Genomic DNA, 20,732 nt, shown 5'->3' on the forward strand with positions numbered 1-20,732 from the left:
AATAAATAAAAAAAATTAAAAATTGAGGTGGAGAGCAATAAAAGAAGTCACCCAATGCTGACCTTTGGTTGCCACACCCACATATACACAGAAGTGAGTGCACACACACACACACACACACACAGAGCAGTGAACCCACACACATACACACAAAAGTGACTGCACCTACACACACATACATACATGTAGATTTACACCTTCTCACAATTAATTAAAGAAATTCTTCTGAAAAGTTTGACCAGTGCTTACCTTGTGAATTAGTTTATCTTCAGTTGATTCTGATTATGTTTTCTATATAAGTTACTAAGTGTGTATGCCTAAAAAGTTTGATTTTGTCTGATAAACAAAAATGATACTGCTTTAAACCAGACTTTTGAATTGACATTTTAACCTCTATGAGGTTGGCAAATAGATTGTGGGCGGAAGAAAAAGTGCATGGTTCACAAATTATCCCTGTCTCCCTTCATCGATTTTAGTATACTGTGGAAGTTAAAAGTACCTTGGGGATAAGCCATATATATCTGACCTAAGATGACTTTTCATAAAGCAAGATATATATTGTGTATGTCAGTCTGGATGTTGTCTTAGATGTGTGGAGCAGACTCTTCAATTGTCTACTGTCAAAGGGAAACATGTCAAGCTGCCAGTGATAGATACTCACCTGTTGGGCAGGCTCTAGATACACTAGGTATTTTGTTTTCTTATTAAATCTTCATTGACAGTGAGGTGACATTCATTTTTATTTTTAATTAAGAAATTAAGATATAAAGAGAATATTCAACTTGACTAAGCTCAACTGATATCCAGTGAGACACTCACCTTTAAAATTCAGTTTTGCCTTGGGCTTTAGTTACAGAGATTAAATAAACAAAAGCATCTCAAGTGAAAACAGTCCAATGTCTATTCAAAAATGGTTATATAAATAAATCCTAGCTTATTATACAATAGAACATTATTTTGCTAAATAAATAGTGCTAACACAAGGATGTAACATGGATGAAATTCTGACATATCAAAACAAATACAATTTGAGACATTGTTTATGTGCATGCGGCTGCGCGATTGTGTGTGCAGTGTGTACGTGTGTGTGTGCGCACGTGTGCATGTATGACACACACACAGAGTCATTTGTCTCCCTCAATCATGTTGGTCCTGGGGATGGAACTTAGGTCATTAGGCTTGATTGCAGGTGCTGACATCCAGTGAGCCATCTCACAGATCCAACGTGGGTAAATTTTGAAGACTTTATGGTAATTGAAATCAAATCAAAGAAAAAACAAATATTCTATAATTTCACATAGTTGAAGTACTTTCCTCAGTCAAGATGATAGAGGCAGAAAGTGAATGCTGACCAGAGCCGAGGAGGAGAAAGCCACTTGTCGCTGATGTTCAATAAGCACACTGTGACAGTACGTGATGATGACAGTCGGATGTGAATGCTGGCTGCAGCGGAGACAGAAAACAGGGCTGTGCTTAATGCCAGTGAGCTGTACACTTAAAATGGTGAATGAGGCAACTTTTCTATTAGGTTTATTTTACTACCATAATAAACTGACTTTTGAAAACCTGAGTTGTCTTTTAGCTCATTATAGAACCAACACTTGATTGAGATCCTAAGAGACTCTATGTTCAATAACAGATAAAAACAGAAAGGAGATGGCATTTAAGTGGCCAGACCCCATTTACACTTAGGGAAAGTCAACGACAACTATTAGTGGCTTTTTAAACTCCATCTGCAAAGCGTGGCGCTTCTGTTATGTCCTGCAGCATTTCTTTGTTAAGATGGACAGTGCTTACTAAATGAAGTAGCATTTTATCATCATCCCATTAATGTGATGGGATAGGAACATCAGTTAACTAGCGGTGATAAAGTGCTAAGGATGGTCTACTCTGTGCAGGACCCACAGTAGGCTCTGAGAGAGGAAGAACCCCATCCCAGGAACATTATGAGTCAATCTTAACAGTTTTAGAGCTGCGGAAAGGGGAGCCAGGCCTGATGAAAACCTATGAACAAAGGCAAGCAGCTAGTCTCTGAAAGAAACTTCAGTAGCAGCTGAGTTTGATGCTCACAGAGACAAAAGCACGTGCATTCACTCCTGAAGCCAAAGCTTGCTTAATGAAGGGACACAGAAATCTTTACACGATCCATCTTCTGATGGCTTTGTATGATTTACAGGTCCTGTTTTGGCTTGAGAGGATGATTTTCCCCTTCAATCATTGGGCATTGTCCTGGATGATTTCTATGTCAAGTTGACACAAACTAGGGCCATTTGGGAAAAGAGTCTCAATTGAGAGAATGCCTTTACAAATTTTGCCCATACTTCATTTTCTTGATTGATGACTGATGTGGGAGGACCCTGCTCATTGTGGTGCCATCATTGTGGGCAGTGTCATCTCTATGCAGGTGGTCCTGGATGGAATGAGGACCAGGCTGAGCAAGCCATGGGGAGCAAGCTAGTCAGCAGCACTCCTCCATGGCTTCTGCATGAGTTTCTACCTCCAGGTTTCTGCCCTGCTTGAATTTCTGCCCTGATTTCCCTCAATGATGGACCATTATCTGGAAAAGTATAAAATAAACCCTTTCCTCCCAAAGTTGCTTTTGGTCATGGCGTTTTATCACAGTTATAGGAACTCTAAGACAGGCATTTAAAACACACTAAAGAAGAATGCATAAAAGGGAGGAAATCAACTGCACATGTCCACTCCTGAAGCTTGCCTTCTACGAGCAAAAAGAATGAAAGTGAATGCTAAGTCAGAGCACTGGACAGAGCTCCCAAAGTCCAGTTGAAGAGTGGGAGGAGTGAGAATACGAGCAAAGAGGTCAAAAAGTGGGAACCATGATGGGTACACTCACTGAAACAGTTGACCTGAGCTAACAGGAGCTCACCAACTCCATCTGAACCGGGAAGGAACAAACTATTCCCTCTGAAAGTGGTTGACAGTTGCACGGCTGGGACAGACTGCAGGGCCACTGGCAGTGGCACCAGGATTTATCTCTACTGCTTGTACTGGTTTTTTGGGAACCTATTCTCTTTTGATGGATACTCTGCTCAGTCTAGATCTTGTAGAGAGGGCCTCGGACCTTCCCCAAAGCAATGTGCATTAACTTCTCTGAGGAATGGATGCCGGGGGGGGGGGGGGGGGATGGGGGTAAGTGGAGGGAATGGAAGGAGGGGGATGGGAACTTGGATTGGTATGTATAATGAAAAAAGATAGTTTGTTTTCTATAAAAAAAGAAAGAGAATCCCGAAACTCAAAAAAAAAAAAGAAAAGAAAAGAAAGGAAAATGAGTCCTTATAAAAAGATATAAGTGTCATGAAAGGTAACGGAGAATGGGAGAAACTGTCACAGACTAGAAGAGACTGGCAGAAATGACGGGTAAATACTGTATAAAACTCCTGGAGCAGAGAGCAAAGTCAGTGGAAGCATCACTAAAGCTCACACAGGTTCTGTGCTTTAAATAATAGTGTTGTACTAAGGTTGATCTTCTATTCTTGATGATTGATGATGGTGATGATGATGATGATGATGCTATTTTGGTTATATAAGATGTCAGCATTAGCTATGTGACGAATATGTGAGAACGACAAATTGTTTCTGTAACATTTCCTTAAGCTTGAAATCAGATAAAAACAGACTGATTTTTGATTGTTTGAAAAAAAAAGAAAAAGAAAATGGATGCTAAGGTTTACTGCCAACTTCAAAGTTATATCAAACAAAGATAAACAAAATAAATGAATAAATAAGTCCATAAAATAAAAGACTGCTGGCAAACCCTACAACAAAAAGTCAGTGTTCTAGAAAGCAGACAAATGAGCAGTTTAGAAAAGATGACCAAGGTGCATCTGAGTGAGTTCAAACTTATTATCATTAAGAGAAGCAAGACTCTTAGGCAACTGACTAAAATTAAATTAAAAAAAAATTACTTGTTGTGTGTAGGAAGTTAAGCCCTACCAGGCCAAAAGGAGCCAAGCTGGAGTCTGCCTAGTACTATCAGAGTTACTGATCGTGCCTAACCAAGTGACCAAGTGACATTTTCTGGGGGCCTAGCAACAGGCATTGTCAGAGGTCCAGACTGTGCCTAGCCAATGAGGAGTGACCATGTGATAACTGTCAACGGATCAGAATGCCTGGGCGTGGGGAGAGTATATAAGTTTTTCCCTGTTGTTAAATAAACGAGTCTGCTGTCCACCTTCTGACTCCCAGTGTCTGGGATGTTGACACTGCACCTCCTCACCCCCTCCCCTGAGGAAGACGTCAGGTGTGTATGGGTATTTTGTCTGCATGTGTATCTGTACACCTCTTACATGCCTGCTGTACACAGAGTCCAGAAGAGGGTGTTGCGGCCCCTAAAAATGGAGTTACATGGTTGGGAGCCACCATGTGGGTACTGGGAACTGAGGTGAGGTCCTCTGGAAGAGCAGCTGGTACTCTTAACTGCTGAGCCATCTCTCTAGTCCCAGAATGATTGATCCTCAAGAAAAAAAAAGATTATTTTTATTGCAAACCAAATGTTTGTAAAGCTGTGGATCAATTTAATTCCCATACCCTGATTAGGAACAAAAATTATAACCATTTTAAAAATCATTTTGCCGCATTAGCTAAAGCTGAAATATATACACAAACATACAAACACACCTTTATACAAACATTTATCACACATATACTTATAATATATATTATTATTAGGAACATATATTTTAAACCATGAACACATCCATTCTCCAAAGCATGTGCGAGAACATTTTTAGCAGTATTGTTCACAATGTTTCTCTTAGGGTTGAATTTTCTATCTCCTGCATTCCTGTGTTGAAAGCTCTGGCTTGAGAATTTGAATTTATCAGGAAATAGTGTTGCTGTATTTGTGGCACAGATGAAGTCAGACAGCACTTTGGAACCCAAATCCACTAACTGGTGACCCTAGAATGGAAACCTTTCTGTACAAGCAGGCACACAGAGAGTACCATAAGGAGATGAAGACAGGGTGAATGATACATCTACAGACACACACAAAGTGATACATCTGAGCACAAGAGATTGCAAGTAGACCACCAGAAACTGTTAGGGAAGCATAGAACTGATTCTTTCTTATGGATATCTGAACGAACCAGGCCTGTTGAAACCTTGATCTCTAACTTGGAACCTGCAGAACTATGAAAGTATACGTTTCTGTTATTTAAACCACACAGTTTATTGTACTTTACTGTGGTGAGTCCCAGGAAAGGGATATAAGCAGTGCTTACTCAGTAAAACCTGTAATAAATGAAAGGATCTATAGTGTCAGATTAGATAAACAACCACATTCAACAATAAAACTAAATCTCAATGATATAAGATTAAACAAATAGAACAATAAATTTAATGTAAGATTTTGAAAAGCAAAAACTAATTTTTAGTGCCACTAGTCCAGTTAATTGTTATTCCTTGCACAAATTAAAAGATAAGAAAGAAGTGATTGTGCTCTTTTCGGTGTTCTGGAAATAATTCTATTTCTTAACTCAGATTCTGGCTACATGAGATTAAATACTTTACAAAAATCATCAAGGTATAGACTTATGAGTTGTATACTTTCTTATGTGTGGTCATATTGAAATAAAATACGGTTAAATTAAAAGTTTAATATGGTACACCCCTCTTGTCTGACTTGCTTATATCTTCTGGTAAATGAGGTTAAGCTCTGGAGGGAAAGGTATCCTGACTTGTCGGGAAGTCAGGCTATACCTGGAGCTGCAAAGGGACAACTTTGGAGGCTGGAGCTGCAAAGGGACAGCTCTGGAGGGATAGATATCCTGATTTGTTGGGAAATCAGGCTACACTTGAAGCTGGGGTGTGGTGGGGGATGGTCTCCCTACAGTTTGTAGCAATCCTGCTCTTCTCCTAGAGAGCCAAACTCTGTTTGGTTCCCCTAATGGAATGTTCTAGCAGAAGTATTCTTCTGCTCTGTTCAGCTCCCGCCCAAGATCTTACTTCTTAGGCTTTACTCTGGCTAAAGGAAAAACCCCTGCAGAAATGTAGCAATCTCCTGCTCCCACAAAAACTTACTTTTTCTGCTACTCCTAAGGATGTTTCTTAGAAAATGTAACTCTTTCTTTCTTTCTTTCTTTCTTTCTTTCTTTCTTTCTTTCTTCCTTCCTTCCTTCCTTCCTTCCTTCCTTCCTTCCTTCCTTCCTTCCTTTTTTTTTCTGCTCAGCACCCCTGAGGGAACAACTCAGCTAAGATTCTTCTGCTTTATGCAGGGTAAAGAAGATCTTCATCTAAAACACTTTTAAGAGATTTATTTGAAAAGGAGCCAGGAAAGTAGCTGACTCAGCAACTAAACAGGAAGAGGGGCTTATAGAGGACTTCTTGGGGGTGGAGTTTTTCCAGGATTTTCTGCTCAGGGATTGATTGGTTTAGTTGGTCAGGGGCAGACTTGCTCCTGACCTTTTTCCTTAAGTTTTTTTTTCCTCTAGTTTTGGGAGCAGGGCATATTTCTTTCACTGGCTCTGGTTCCAGGGCCAGGGTGGGTTTCTTCACTGACTCTGGCTCCAGGGCCAGGGTAGGTTTCCTTGGCTGGGCCTTTTATCCTACACTAGCAACAATAGTGCTTACTCCACATGTTTACTCTGAGAACGCAGTGAGACAATATGTATGAAACACTAAGCAAAACTGCTAGCAACATTATCCATTATTACCGTGATTACGATTGACTAATATGCCACGTCATAATTTTACTACTGGATAAACAACTTCAGACATATTTTCTATGGTGACACACAGTGAAGTCTATTACTTTATGATGGCTTGGTATGTACAGTATAAGCCTAGTCATACCAGAAGAACATATGATATGGTTATGGTAGAGAAGGCCTAACTCATTTCAGTGTTATAGGGAGATCATTATACTTATCCCAAAATTTAAGTGCAAACATTTTAAAGCTTTTGGAACACTAATGTTAGGAAAAGGGCCTCTGGAAACAATAGTCCTTTCTGTTTGAATGGTTACATTTTAACTTGAGCTTCAGAATAATCTATGGGATGAATGGAGAATAAATTATTATAATATGAAAGATAAGCAAAGCACTTCAGCAAGTTGATTTATCCAGGTGCTACATTGCTAAGCCATGGCAAAGTTGAGACCAAAGCCATTACAAAATTAGTTGGCTAATTCCAGAAGTGAAGAGAGGTGGGGATATTTCGAGGTGAATAAGAGAATACCTTATTGAGCAATAATGCCCAATGGACTTTTCTGTGATGTAAGTGTTCTGTATCTATGGTGATTCAGTAAAGCAGCCACTAGACCTACCTGTGGCAACTGAATATTTGAAATGTGTCTTGGGTGAGTAAGTAAAATAATTTGTAGTTTATTTAGTTTATATGTAAATGACCATACATGACTAGGGCCTGGCATTTTGGACAGTGAAGATGTATTGTTTTAGGAAACACATCAAAATGGGCATGGTCATAGAGTGTAGGCTTAGTCAAGGGAGACAGAATCCTACTTACTCCATCTCTACATTTAGGTTTTCTTACATCTTCAACTCTATATAAATGAAAAGGATTGTTTGACTTTCAAGCCTGAATGTGATATCTACTATATTTGTAAGGAAATGATTAATGGGGAACATATTTTACTGCATTTGTCCTATTTGTTCCAAAGCAGAAACCTGGAAAAAAATCATACCAATGTAGACACTTTTGGAGGCAATATATTTACCTATCTTATTTTTTCTAAAAGAACTTGACATACTAAGTTCATGTCTGTTGGAGTTCTAACTTACTGACTTATAATAGTAGCAGTGTTTTAGAGAGCTATTTCTTGTTGGATGAGGTGGGAAAAGCCAAAGTATTTTGGATTTTTTTTTTAAAGTTTTAACCACTAAAGCTGAGAGAGAAGTGGTAATGGATTGCAGATATAGCCCAAGTGTCTGAACTTACCTCTCTAAGCTTCAGTTTGTGCAAGCCACACACACACACACACACACACACACACACACACACACGTGCGCATGCTTGGCATGTGAACATATGGCATGAGGCAGCAGTCAACATGGCTTTATCCCTCAGTCATGTCTACTTTGTTGTTGTTGCTTTAGGCAGGGTCCCTCACTGACCTGGAGATCCCCAATGTGTTGTCTGAAGTTTCTGTCCTGCACGGTTCCCACAGTTATCAAGGACCCAAAGAAATCACAGTCTACATTAATTATAAATTGATTGGCCTAGAATTTCAGGCTTCTTATTAACTCTTATAACTTATATTAGCCCGCAATTCTTGTCTGTGTTAGCCACGTGGCTTGGAGACCTTCTTCAGCGAGGCAATCACATCTTGTTGCTCTGTGTCTGTCTTCCTCTGTGTCTGGGTGATGACTGAGAACTGAAACTTTCCTCTTTCCATAATTCTCATTGCTATGCCTCTACTTCCCGCCTGGTCACCATCGCCCCGCCTCTACTTCCTGATTGGCTACTGGCCAATCAGCATTTTATTAAAAACAATACAAGTGACAGGATAAAAGACCATTGTCCCACAGCACCAATGGCCCTGGCTGCCTGGCCACTTAGCTCCAGAAATCTACTCTGTCTCCCCACTGCTGCAGTTAACAAGCATCCACCACTCTGTCTGCCTTTTAAACCTGGGTTCTGGGGATCAAACTTTACAGACTGAACTATCCCCCCCCCCAGTGCCTAGAACCTCAGTTTCCTTTTCTTTCAAATGAAGGTGCTGATTTGGGTGATCTTGTAGTTTTGGTAAGTACACAAATGCTAGAGTTTTAGGACTCTGGTTTTCCAGACATTTTGTGTTTTGTCAAATGCCATTGTCATTTGTCAAATGCCAAATGTATGAATATCATCTGCCTCATTCGAACTAACAAAAAGTTGGATTTTCTATGCTGAATGAGTATGTGCACACATGTGTTTGTATCATTAATGTGTTTGTTATTAAAAGTACCTGGAGAAAGAAGGTTAAAACTTGATGTCTTTGATTCAGAGGAACTCTCCCAAAATTTGTTTGTTTGTTTATTTATCTAGAGACAGGGTAGCTCTGCCTAGTCTGGAATTTCAAGGGGCTGGCCTTGAACTTTCAGAGATTTGCCTCTTCCCTGAGCTGGGATTCCAGGTTTGCACCACCACGCCTGGCTCGACAGATCTTAAACTTTACATACTAGTTGTTAGTCTTCTGCTGTCACTTTAAGAACTAACCACGCCCACCCCAGCCACTTCGGACCTCCTTCGCCACCATCTCTCTCTCTCTCTCTCTCTCTCTCTCTCTCTCTCTCTCTCTCGTGTGTGTGTGCGTGTGCGTGTGTGTATGTATGTTTGTTTCATGTCGTGTGTACATGTGTCTTTGTTCTCTCTATGTTTGTCTATGTCTCCCTTTCTTTAAGTAATAAATGTCTAGCTTTATGTATAGCCTTATGTCCATTTATTCTGCCGTCCACCACATCCAGCCGCCTGACTCTGCCGCTCGCCCGGGGACCCTGTACTGCTCTGGCGGCAGCTTCTGCCTGGTTTACAGGTCGCCCGGGCCATCCCAACATCTTATTATTTTTAAAAAGAACAATATTGGTGCCAGGACTCGAGAGATTCACCCGCCAAGAGCCAGGGTTCCAGCTTTACCTTTCGTCCGGGACTCTGACCACCAACTTTCAGGATTGAATCGGACCGAGGGCCTTCCTCAACACCGCCAACTGCCTGGACTCCTTACTACAAACAACACCGGCTTCTAATTGTAAGTTTCCTCACTCCAGCCAGCTTATCTGAGCCTTTTTAACCCGGGATTCCTCCCGGTGTTTCTGCTCCGTCGCTGGCGTCCTTTATGGCTTGCATCCTGTTAAGCCCGTGCATTCCCTCATCTGGAGGCCCGGGGCTTCCAGTCTCCTTCTTCCTCTTTATTTCAGTCTTTTCTTCCTTCCTACCTTCCTCGCGGACGTAATTGGCTGATCCGGTTCGGCCTTTAGAATCCCACATGGGCACTCGGATGCCTGGGCACATGGTTTGGATGTTCGCTTGCCTCTCACCTAAACGGGGGGCCGTTCCCCATAGGCTCGAGATGCCATGGTTTTTGAGGGATTTTCACAGTCTTGACCTGGGAAAGCAAGTCGTACAGCCTAAATATGCCTTAAATTGTCTGTTTATGTGGGTTTTTCACGATTCAACAACCAGGCGGCCCCCGGCTTTTAAAATTCCCGCGGCTTTCCATTCAAGCCACAACACGTGGCTACCACCATGTTCATTGGGGTCAGGTGACTTTATCACTAGATTCACTGAGAGCCAGATCACGCGAACAAGCTTTCTCATTCTTATGTATGTCCTGCCTTTCCTCTCCCCCTCCTCGGTGTTCTCGTTAACTCTGATTACAGGTGTTTTGCATAGTGACATGCTTTCTGATAGGGCCCATCAGAAATATACACTTTGCTTAATTCCTGTTCAATCTTTCTATGTAAAATAATTGTTTGTTTCATCTTGTTTCAGACTACAAAATCATAAGTCTCATATTTTAAACTGGTATGGACTTTTAAGCTGTTTTCTACCATTGTCAGTTCTGCCACTAATCTTAATGTTACAAACAGGTTTTTTTTTTCCTTTCTGTCTGTCTTTTTACAAATATGGATCTTACCTGTTAAGAGTCAATACAGTCAAACTCAAACCCAACCTTCCAGACAGATTCTATATTGCAGCTATACCTAATAATCAGCCCTCAACTGCTCAGAGATCTGGGGAATGCGATATTTAAATGTTTAATTATTTAAAAAACTTTTCATAACAAAAAGAGACAGGTTGGCTCCTAGCAAGCACTCTTTTTCCTCCGAGAAGACAGAAGACCAACGTCCATCTGCAGTTTGCTTCGACTGCCAAGCGCTGACCATTGGGCAAAAACTGCTTATCACCTAAACTGGAGACCTCCAAACGTGGACAAAATCACTGGAATCGACAGTCTAGCTGCCCAGGGTCAAGGTACAAGGGACACCAGACATTTCCATGCCACAGACACCTGTCCTGTCGGGAGCAGAGACCAACTATGCCAGGATGTGACCAGCACCCAGCTTCTCTCGGATCTCCCTCACCCCCACACCCCCCCAAAGACGACACCCACAAATCAGCCAGAAGCAGTCTTGAGAATTCGCCGCCCCAATTCCTTCAACCTGTAATGTCTAACCTTCTACTTTTTATTATAAAAAGAATTCGGGAATGTTAGTCTTCTGCTGTCACTTTAAGAACTAACCACGCCCACCTCAGCCACTTCGGACCTCCCTCGCCATCTTCTCTCTCTCTCTCTCTCTCTCTGGTGTGTGTGTGTGTGTATGTATGTTTGTTTCGTGTCGTATGTACGTGTGTCTTTGTTCTCTCTATGTTTGTCTATGTCTCCCTTTTTTAAGTAATAAATGTTTAGCTTTATGTATAGCCTTATGTCCATTTATTCTGCCGTCCACCGCATCCAGCCGCCTGACTCTGCCGCTCGCCCGCGGACCCTGACTCCCCCGGCCACATGGCGCTGCCACCCTGGAGATCTTGTGGGGACCCACAGCCACTAGCAGCTCCTCCGCAAGCTGCCCGGGACATCCCAACATCATATTATTTTAAAAAAAGAACAATACTAGTGACAATCAAAAAGAGATGTCAAAGGAACTTCTTTTGGTTTTACTATGTTTATTTTCTTGAGTTCTATGAGACCACCAGTGTTTTCCCTACTTGAAAGTTAAGGACAGGAAATAGGTTTGAGTTGCTTCTTGCTTTTGAAAAAGCAGCATTTGAGAAGTCATTTTGCCTGATGATCATCTTTGTTCATCCATTTAATGCTAGATGTCCTTTATGCTCAGTACTGAACAGAAGGCAGCCTCATACAGTGACATTATTGTTGACGTGTGACCCTGCTGGTGGTGAAACAGTGCCTCCCATCAGACTACGCTGAACAAGAGGGACAGACTCACTGTGGAGGGAAGAGACATGCTCGCTAACATGTCGACAAAGGCTGATATGCAGTAGACATCCTTTCTTCCTAGTATTTTCCACATAATTCTTTTCTAACACAACGATCACATATTAATCAGTGAAAGAAACCTGTCACAACAGGCAATAATGCTTCTTTACAATGGCAAGGATTGACTTGCAGAGCAAGTATGCTTTAGTATGGTCAAAGAACTAAAGGTATCCAGGGACTAGAAGACATTATTTAATAACCTCCAGTTTGAACTTCCTAATGTAAAATGGCTATTGATTTGTTCACATTTGCTTTCCATAACCACACAATGGAAACAATTGAAAATGCTAATTCTATTGTCAGGACTGAAATACAGTTAATCATACTTCTTATTTTTTTCAATTGTTGCCTAGTGAGGCCTCCATATGTAACTCCACCTAAGTACTTTATATGAGATAAACCTGACAGGAAACAAATATAAGAAGATTATTTTAATCTATAAGCTACCTTTTGGGTACTTTCCCCTTTCTATTCATGCTCTATCTTTATTCTACAGAGACCATTTTAGCTTCTGTAGAAATAAACCTGTGAAACCAGTTCAACACATCAATATGGCCAGGGGTGGTTTGACTAATCAGTCAAAAGGAGCTTTGCTGCAGCGGCATTTTAACGTGCACGGCTCAAGTTCATAATCAGCTGACCTAAGTGATGGTTATCCTCTATAATCTGCGAGGAGCTGATGTGATCACTTAAGTGTATTTAGAAAGCAGAGCTGGGTTTCCTTAAGAAGATATTTTTCTGCCTAAGACGGAACCTTTAGCTCCTGTCAGAGAGGCAGAGCCTTGGAGCCCCAGTTACGTGCATAATCTCGGAAACAAAAGCTGCATAGAACTTCCCTCAAAACAAACAAAGCTAACAAACAAATAAACAAAAACCCAAGCCCCAAACCCACCCTTTTCAGTTATCTCCCCAGCCCTCTCCTCAATACATCCCAAGCATGTATTTCCTTCTCTTTCTGAAGGTGAATTCTGATGGATGGAAGACTAGTTCACTTTAGAGTTTCCTTTATACTGGAATAGAACGAGGAGAGAGCAAAACAGCATGTGCCACATCGTCAAATAGCTAACTTTACATTTTCTCTCTAAAATTATGGAGCTGAACAGATGACAGGAATCTCATACCCAGCTAAATACAGAACACGATATGATGCTAAATTGAGTTTAAGCCTACAACTGCTTTAAGGACAAGTAGATACAGTAATGTTGAAAAGTTTGGATTGATAAATGTGCTGGTTCTCATTTACTAAAGTGAAATGCAGATTTCTGTATGCTCTGAAATATATTTTAGAATATTAAAGTTCAGAAGATGACAATGGATTTTGGTTAGATATAGACAGAAATCTCCAGGAGAAGGTACTTTACTTCTTTCCAGTCATTCTATAGATAAATGTGCAAAGTCACATATATTCCTTCAACAGTCAGGATTTGTCAGGATTCAGTTGTCTCACTAACCACCAAAACCTAGAAGCTACTTCGAGGATAACATATATTTGCATGTTATACAGTGTGGAAGGAGTAACACAAAACTAAAAATCTCTAGAAGCTGGATCCCTTGCCAAGTTGTGATTTAGACCTGTGGCTCTCTGTGGGCAACAGCATCTCCACTGCTCTTAAACTTCTGGGAATCATAAATGAAGAATTCGCTATCTGTATATGCAGCTCAACAAACCTGCTTAAGAGAAATGATGGTGAATGAAAGCAGTTCTTCCTAGAGGGAATGGCTCCGCCTCCGGGAAGGTGGGAGTAGTTCCCAGGGAAAAGCATGTCCCAAACAGTTGGCTATGACCTCATGTGATTGTTCTATAAAATAACAACAAAGTTGTTCTTAAGGAGAAGGTTGAAGACACACATCTAAATGATAAAACGCTAACAGAGAGTACTGAAAGTTATAGTGGACATGAAAAACTAGCCACACAAAATGATAGTTGTAGTTATTTTAACACAAATTTAATAGTATCCATTATAGTCTATCATTTTACATCTTGGTACTTGCCTAGGTTGGGCTTTTCAGAAAGCAGATGCTGACACAAAATTAAGAGTGGGTGAGATTAAATAATGAGTCTGAAAGGAAAACAGTTTGGTGAGTTTAGCTTAAAGAGATCTGGTGTTACAAAAGAACAACTTAGGCATTGTCCAACTGCCTCATCAGTGAATGGCTGGATGCTGGCCAGAAAAGAGCATCACTTCAGGATTAAAACTTCAGAGCCAACAACTGGAAGATGCTGGCAGCCCACATTCCTTACAGCTGAGCAGACTGAACTTTCCTGTAAGAGAATCTGGGGCAGATGTTCTACCCAGGATGGCATGCAGCACTTGTAAACGTTTGGGTGGTTGTATTTGTATTTGGAGATGGAATTTGATTAGGTTAGCAGGAAGTGTTAGCCTACTACAGCAAAATCCTACAGCTCTGCTTGAGGTAGTTCAGAGCAGTGAATCGCCATGAGTTGTTTTTAGGTAACTGAAGTCAATGTTAAAAGATCAAGTGTTGGAAATATTACTAGCTATTGTTTAAGACCTCTGGAGAATATTGCCATTTGTTTCAGATCTCTTAAGAGGATTTCCATTTCATCCCCCAAGGAGTGGCTCCCAGAGGGACATGTGGGCATCTTGTTGTGTTGTGGTCATAGGTTAGTGGACATGGGAAATGTGATCAGGATGTCTCTTCCATAGACGACGAGAAAGCATCACGATTTCATGTGGACGATAAAGGCAGGACTGAGGGAATTCAGATCAGCTATTTATGATGTACCATTATTTCCTCTATTCTGCACAGTAGAGATGGCCAGGAAGGGGAGGAGACAAGGACTAGTTCTTTTACCTGTGGTGTAATATTTAGCACAGTTCCAAACACTGTGATGCTTCTGGTGCCTGTCACCACTTGCTGGTGACTTTAGCATTGGTAGAGTTGCTCACTCTCTCTGTCCCTTAGTTTCTCTTTCTGTTAAGTGGTGACCACTGTCATGCCTACCTACACCAAAGAGTGGGGAGGAGCCAAAAAGAAAAATAACACACAGGGACTAGACTCAGGAGATTTCAGTGCTGTATGCTGCTAATTTGCTTCATTGTTCTCCTATTCTTCCTCACTGAAAATGTATTGTGTTATTGAATTATGTCATCTGTGAAACTGGAAGCACATTCCGAGAACCTGGGCAGGAGTAAAATGAAATACTTGATATATAAACAGGATTCAGGTTGTCTGCTTTGAGTCGGGTCTCTCGTTGTCAATGACTTTTTTTTCAGAAGTAATAAATTTAAAAACAAGTGAACCTAAGTGGCTAATGGAAATAAAAAGACACAAAAATCATTTCTAAAATATCTTTAGAGATAAGAAGTTATACAGGAATCTATTTTTTCTTTGCTAACATTAGGTGTCATGAGAGGTAATTCTATTCAGGGTGATATTGTAAGGGGGAGTTAGCATTTACACTAATATCCATGAAATGGCATGCTTATTATCTTAGAATCTAAAATATATTACACTGGAGCATATGAAAGCAAGTTTAAAGAAAACTAGGTAGAGGCAATACCAAAGTTTTGTATTATTGCTAGACTGGCAATGTTGATATTAGAAATTTCAAGATAGCCCAAATAGAGATCTGATAAATGATTTGAAAAATAAACGTATCAGGAAGACTTAACTTTTTTAGTTAAGGATTATCCAAAGATTATCGAACTTTGTTGTGTCTTGCCAGCTGAACCAGTTATCCAGGTGCCTCTACTGGCTTCCTTAATTTCAGAACTGTCCTCTGTACATACATGAAAGTAAAGTGAGGGATTAACAGATTTCTCGCCTGTGCCCCTCAAGGGGTACCAAGTAAGATGATTTATGGAAAAAGGGCTTGGTTGTCTTAAAGAAGATAGCTTGGCCAGATTAGGTGGAGTCATAGTTCTTAGGGTACACTAAGCAGATGTTTTGATTAAACGGTACCTTTTGCTGGTCCGCTGTATGCTATCTTTTATCTTGTTAGAGAAACATGTTCCATTGTGGTGGAATATTATTTTAACCAGGCAAAGATGTTTTACATTTGTTTATGCTGCATTTGTTTAATTATGTAAGAATGTGTATTTAATTTTGTAAAAATGTATTACATTTGTTTCACCTTGCCTGCCTAAGGCACCTGATTGGTCTAATAAAGAGCCAAGCAGCCAATAGCTAGGCAGAGGAAGGATAGGTGGAACTGGCAGGCAGAGAGAATAGACAGGAGGAAAAATTGAGGCTCGAGAGAGAAAAGACAATTGAGAGAGGAGAAAAGAGAATGGGGGAGAAAGACAGGGACATTCCTGAGGCCAGAAACCAGGCAGTCACCATCCAGCCAGACCCTGGAGGAAGCAGTGAAAGCTAGATACCTAGAAAGAAAGGAAAGTTAAGAAGCCCCAAGGCAAAAGGTAGATAAAGAGAAACAGGCTAGTATAAAGAGCTAGCCAGAAATGAGCCTAAGCGTGGCTGAGCATTTATAACTAAGTCTTGGTGTCATGATTTGGGAGCTGGTTGGTGGCCTAAAAGAAAAAGCCCTGGTACACTCTGTGCTGTTTGATTCATAAACATAGTAGGTCACATGTGGCTAGCTGCTGTATTATGATGGTCCACAAGACGTGATTCCTCACCATTATCAAATTTTAGTAACACCTGAGGGTTACCGCAAAAATCCTACCTCGCTTCATTATTTTCCTCTGTTCTTCTCATTTCCTATTTCTGAAGGCCTCTTTTTCTGTAAGGCATAGGGATATGTTTAAAGAGGCTTCTGGATTTCTAAATCATTTACTACCAAGAAGGAGGCAAAAGAAAGAGGCAGGTAAAGTCCGATACAGGATTTTCAGGGCAGTGAAACCACGCGGTGTGAACTATAATGGTGCATCGTTATGGCCTATTTGTCAGAACCCTTAGAACGTACACTACTGAAAATGAACCCCAACACACTCTAGGTGATAATGGTATGGTATCTATCGTGGGCTCAACATTTGGTACAGCTGTGCTGAGGAAGGCTATGCATAAGCAGAAGCGAGAATAAGGGTCTTTTTCCTTCCTCGAAATTTTACTGTGACTTTTAAGCTGATTATATATATATACATATGTATGTATATATCACATATATAAATACACACAATATGTATGTGCATATATATAACGCACATATATTTGGTAACCCATTACCTCATTAGTGATTTGAACGAGCGTTTTAGGACTGCCCTGAAGATGGATCTCTGAGATGTTTTAGGCTTGGGACTATCAAAAGGGCGATCTGTCCTCATGTGCTCTAGGAATGCTTCTCCTGAACGTTCGTTCGTCTCCGCAGTGACGGTGCATTGGCTCGTTCCACAGTGAAACCTGCCCTCACCGAAAACGCCAATCAAGTGGGACGACTGTCTCTTTTTTCTTTCTTTTTTTTTTTTTTCTTCCTTTTGCCACCGCCCACTCCCGACAGGTTGCCGTCCTAGAGGGCTCCCCGGGACTTGCCTGACTTTTTCCATCTCCTCCCACCTAGGGACACCTTCGCAGCCCGGACGCGGATGGAACGACGGCGGCGGAGCCAGAGAGCATGCGCGTCCGGCCCGAGCATGCTCAGTAGCTCGCGCGGCTCCCCGGAGCTGCGGCGCCGATCGGCGAGCGACGCGGAGGTCTCGGCGACAGCCGAGGGAGCGACAGGAAGTGAAGCGGCCCCGCTGGGCGACCGCGGCGGCAGAACCCGAGGCGGCGGAAGGGGCTCTGCGGCGACGACGTCGTCGACCGGGGAGAAGGCCGAAGGAGCAGAGCGCCGAGGGGACACGCCCGCTCGGAAGCCGGACCCCGAGGCGGGCAGGATGGATCACCACCAGCTGGGGACTGGCCGCTACCAGGTGGTGAGTACGCGGGCCCCGGGGCCACCTCCGGGCCACCCCGGGGAGCAAGGGCTGCTCTCTCCCCGGTGGGACCACGCAGCCACCTCCGGGCCACCCTGGGGAGCACGGGCCGGGCCACCCGGCGGGACCACGCAACCACCTCCTGGCCACCCCCGGGAGCACGGGCTGCCCCTATCCCCGCCCCCGCGAGACCCTTCCCGCCTGGCCCACCTCTCTTCCAGCCCCTGGCCGCACCCGACGGCCTGCTCCGCACCAAATCCCCTTCCCCGAGCTCCCCAACTTGCCCGGGTCTCTGTTTCTCCTCCTGTCGTGTCGTTTTCTTCTTTCCTGACTGAGACACTCAGGAGACATTGTCGTGGGGTTTCCACCGGCGGCGGGGCTGCGTGCACCGACCTGTCAGGGAGGCGATCGACGTCATTGAATGGCGTGGGGGTCCACACTGTAGAGTGGGATGCAGCTGGGCTTAAAACCCCCCTTTTAGGGGCCGTGGAGAAGAGCCATGGTGGGGAATGAACATTCTACTTAACCTTGTCGTTTTGCCCTTTTCCTTTATGTTAGTATTAAAGTGATCGTTTGTTGGGAAAAAACTGCCCCTACTGTGTGTGTGTGTGCGTGCGCGCATTTTGGTGGGAGTGGAGCGTTTTGTTAGAAACAAATTGTTTGAAAATAAATTAGTTTTCATCTAATACAATCTTATTTCTCAAGTGTATAAACTTCTAACTGTATTTAAATGAGTGAAACCTGTCCTGTATTTTCTTTGTCAGGATTTCTGTACTTTTTTCCCCTTCGTGTATTCTGATGGTGTCGTTGGAGATGACTATTGGCAAATATCAATGTCGGCAATATTTGCTATGCTGCATTTTCATTTATAAATTTCAGATAATTTAGTGAAACCTATTTACTGAGGGACAGAAGAAAAGCATTTGTGCATATTGTTGATGGTGCCTGTCACAGTCCCGTATGTCACCTTTCCCGTATGTCACCTTTCCTGTCTGTTTGCATGTGTGTTGCCACCCAGGCGTTTCTATCAAGTGCCTTTTGACAATTGCCAAGGATTGTGGGAGAGTGGATCGTACCATAACCGATTTTTCATTATTCTTTGGTAAGAGTCTTGCATCATTTGAGTTTATTTGCTCCAACATGGCCAGGTGATTCAGATTATGAATTTCCTGAAAATGTTCAGAATGATTTAGTACAAAGATGCCATTTTATAGAAGGTGCTTGTCAAGTTGTCCGTTTTGGGTGGCACTATACTTTTAAAGCCGCCTTTCTAAGTGTTTGCAGAAATGTCATGCCACTGATAACATCTTGGATAATTTTATCATCGATACTTGCTTTATTTTTCAATTCTTTCCCATTTCTATGTGTGTCTTAGTAATATAAATTGATTTGAAATCTTTCTTTGGTATAATTTTCCTTACTGTGCTCAACCATGGCCACTACTTAAAATACTTAAATATTTTTAACAGTAAACAATTTATTATGTTGTCTTTTTTGCTTTCAATAGATGTAGCTAGTTGGAACTATTTTTTTTCCTCAAAATCTCTCCAGATAAAATGTTAGTGTTTACTTTGCCATTAATATATCTTCTTTTTGTCTAAACTTTCAAAGTAGGTTGAAAATACCACATTTTTTTATTTCCCCTTCAAAACTGAAGCTATGCTCTATATAGACTTTGAATGGGTGGAGGCTCTCCATAAGGGCAGAGGGCAAAAATCAGTCATTCTAAATAAATTATTGATTTTAGGTAAAATATTTTTCTTTATAAGCAGGTGCATTAGAGAATTTTATCGTGGATTACATTTGCATTTTAATTCCTTCACTTGTGCAGTTCCATAGCATGTTTGTCTCTGGGGCAACTGTTGGTTTGCCGAGAAAGACTTCCTGTTACATAACCGTCTGGGAACATGGCATAGGTACACCTGAATTTCATATTCTGAGTAGACTTTGTAGCTAATTATCAATCTGGAAACCCAGTTTATAAGACGAACACGACTATTTTATGGCTGCCTTTTTAGCTCAGGCCTTATTTTGAAACTCTAGAATGATTAATTAGCAACTTTGGTTGTTGTGTGTTAAGAGGTGGTTAGGTCAGGGGATAGGGAACTATGTGTAGTGATGAGCAATGCTGGGCTTGTGTTCCTTTTCAAGAGCTAAAACCCACCTCTCCATGGCGGTGATGCCTGGAACCATTAGAATGACCTACTGTCTTTACCACATGTATACACTTTATCTGTGTATTAAGTAGTAAATTTTATAAGTTCTTTTTGTACTTCACATCCTACATGTATGTATACATGTATGTATAAATTTAAATCTAGATTCCCCTTATAAGAGACACCATGTATTTTTCTCTCTGAATCTGGCTTATTTCACTTAACACATTAACCCTCAGTTCCACCTGTTTCCCTGTTTTTTGTGAATGTTGTAGTTTCTTTCTTTATAGCTGAACAGCACCCTCAGGTCTGTCCTCTGCTTCCTACTATGATAACAAGCACACACCATCATTCCTGGCTATAGAAGTTGCTTTTCCCTCCTCTTCTTTCCTCTCCATTGTTAAAAAGATCTGTAACAGTAGATAAAATCACAGCTCCAAAGTCTTGGTACTCTTTTAATTTCAGAAAAAAAAAAAAGAAATCAGACATGACTTTTGCTGTGTTATGGGAAATTGAGTTGTGCTTAATAGGAAAAGAGCCATGTGCAAATGGTTAAGTTAACTTGTCTTCAGCTGCCAAACTACATTCTGGCTTTGATGGTCTCTATTTTGAAGGCTCATGTACCTACAACAAGCTGACTAAGATTTAAAAGATTTAAAGGACTACGTACAGTTTAAATTGGCAGTGTTAATTGTAGCAGCAGTTTTTCAAACTATATACTAGAATGCCAACAATAGGTGTTCTTGGACTATGTCTAAATATTAACACAGTGAGACACTCTTT

The 20,732-nt window shown here is 41.5% G+C and overlaps 1 protein-coding gene and 1 long non-coding RNA gene across 2 annotated transcripts in view; both read left to right on the forward strand.

Moving 5' to 3' along the window:
• Positions 1-8,256: 8,256 nt before the first annotated feature.
• Positions 8,257-11,373, forward strand: LOC148120283 (uncharacterized). The gene is made up of 2 exons (XR_015739498.1): positions 8,257-9,706; positions 10,450-11,373. It is a non-coding gene; the product is annotated as an uncharacterized LOC148120283 (long non-coding RNA).
• Positions 11,374-17,448: 6,075 nt separating this feature from the next.
• The window catches only part of Ndfip2 (Nedd4 family interacting protein 2), a 41,984-nt gene continuing 38,700 nt past the window's right edge, over positions 17,449-20,732 (forward strand). The window contains exon 1 of the mRNA XM_048421872.2: positions 17,449-17,793. Coding sequence (XP_048277829.2) covers positions 17,464-17,793 — 330 coding nt within the window. The 5' untranslated portion in view covers positions 17,449-17,463. The remainder of the gene's footprint in view (positions 17,794-20,732) is intronic.

This window comes from Myodes glareolus, chromosome 12 (assembly GCF_982192425.1).
Source record: "Myodes glareolus chromosome 12, mMyoGla1.1, whole genome shotgun sequence".
In the NCBI taxonomy this organism is placed as follows: domain Eukaryota; kingdom Metazoa; phylum Chordata; class Mammalia; order Rodentia; family Cricetidae; genus Myodes; species Myodes glareolus.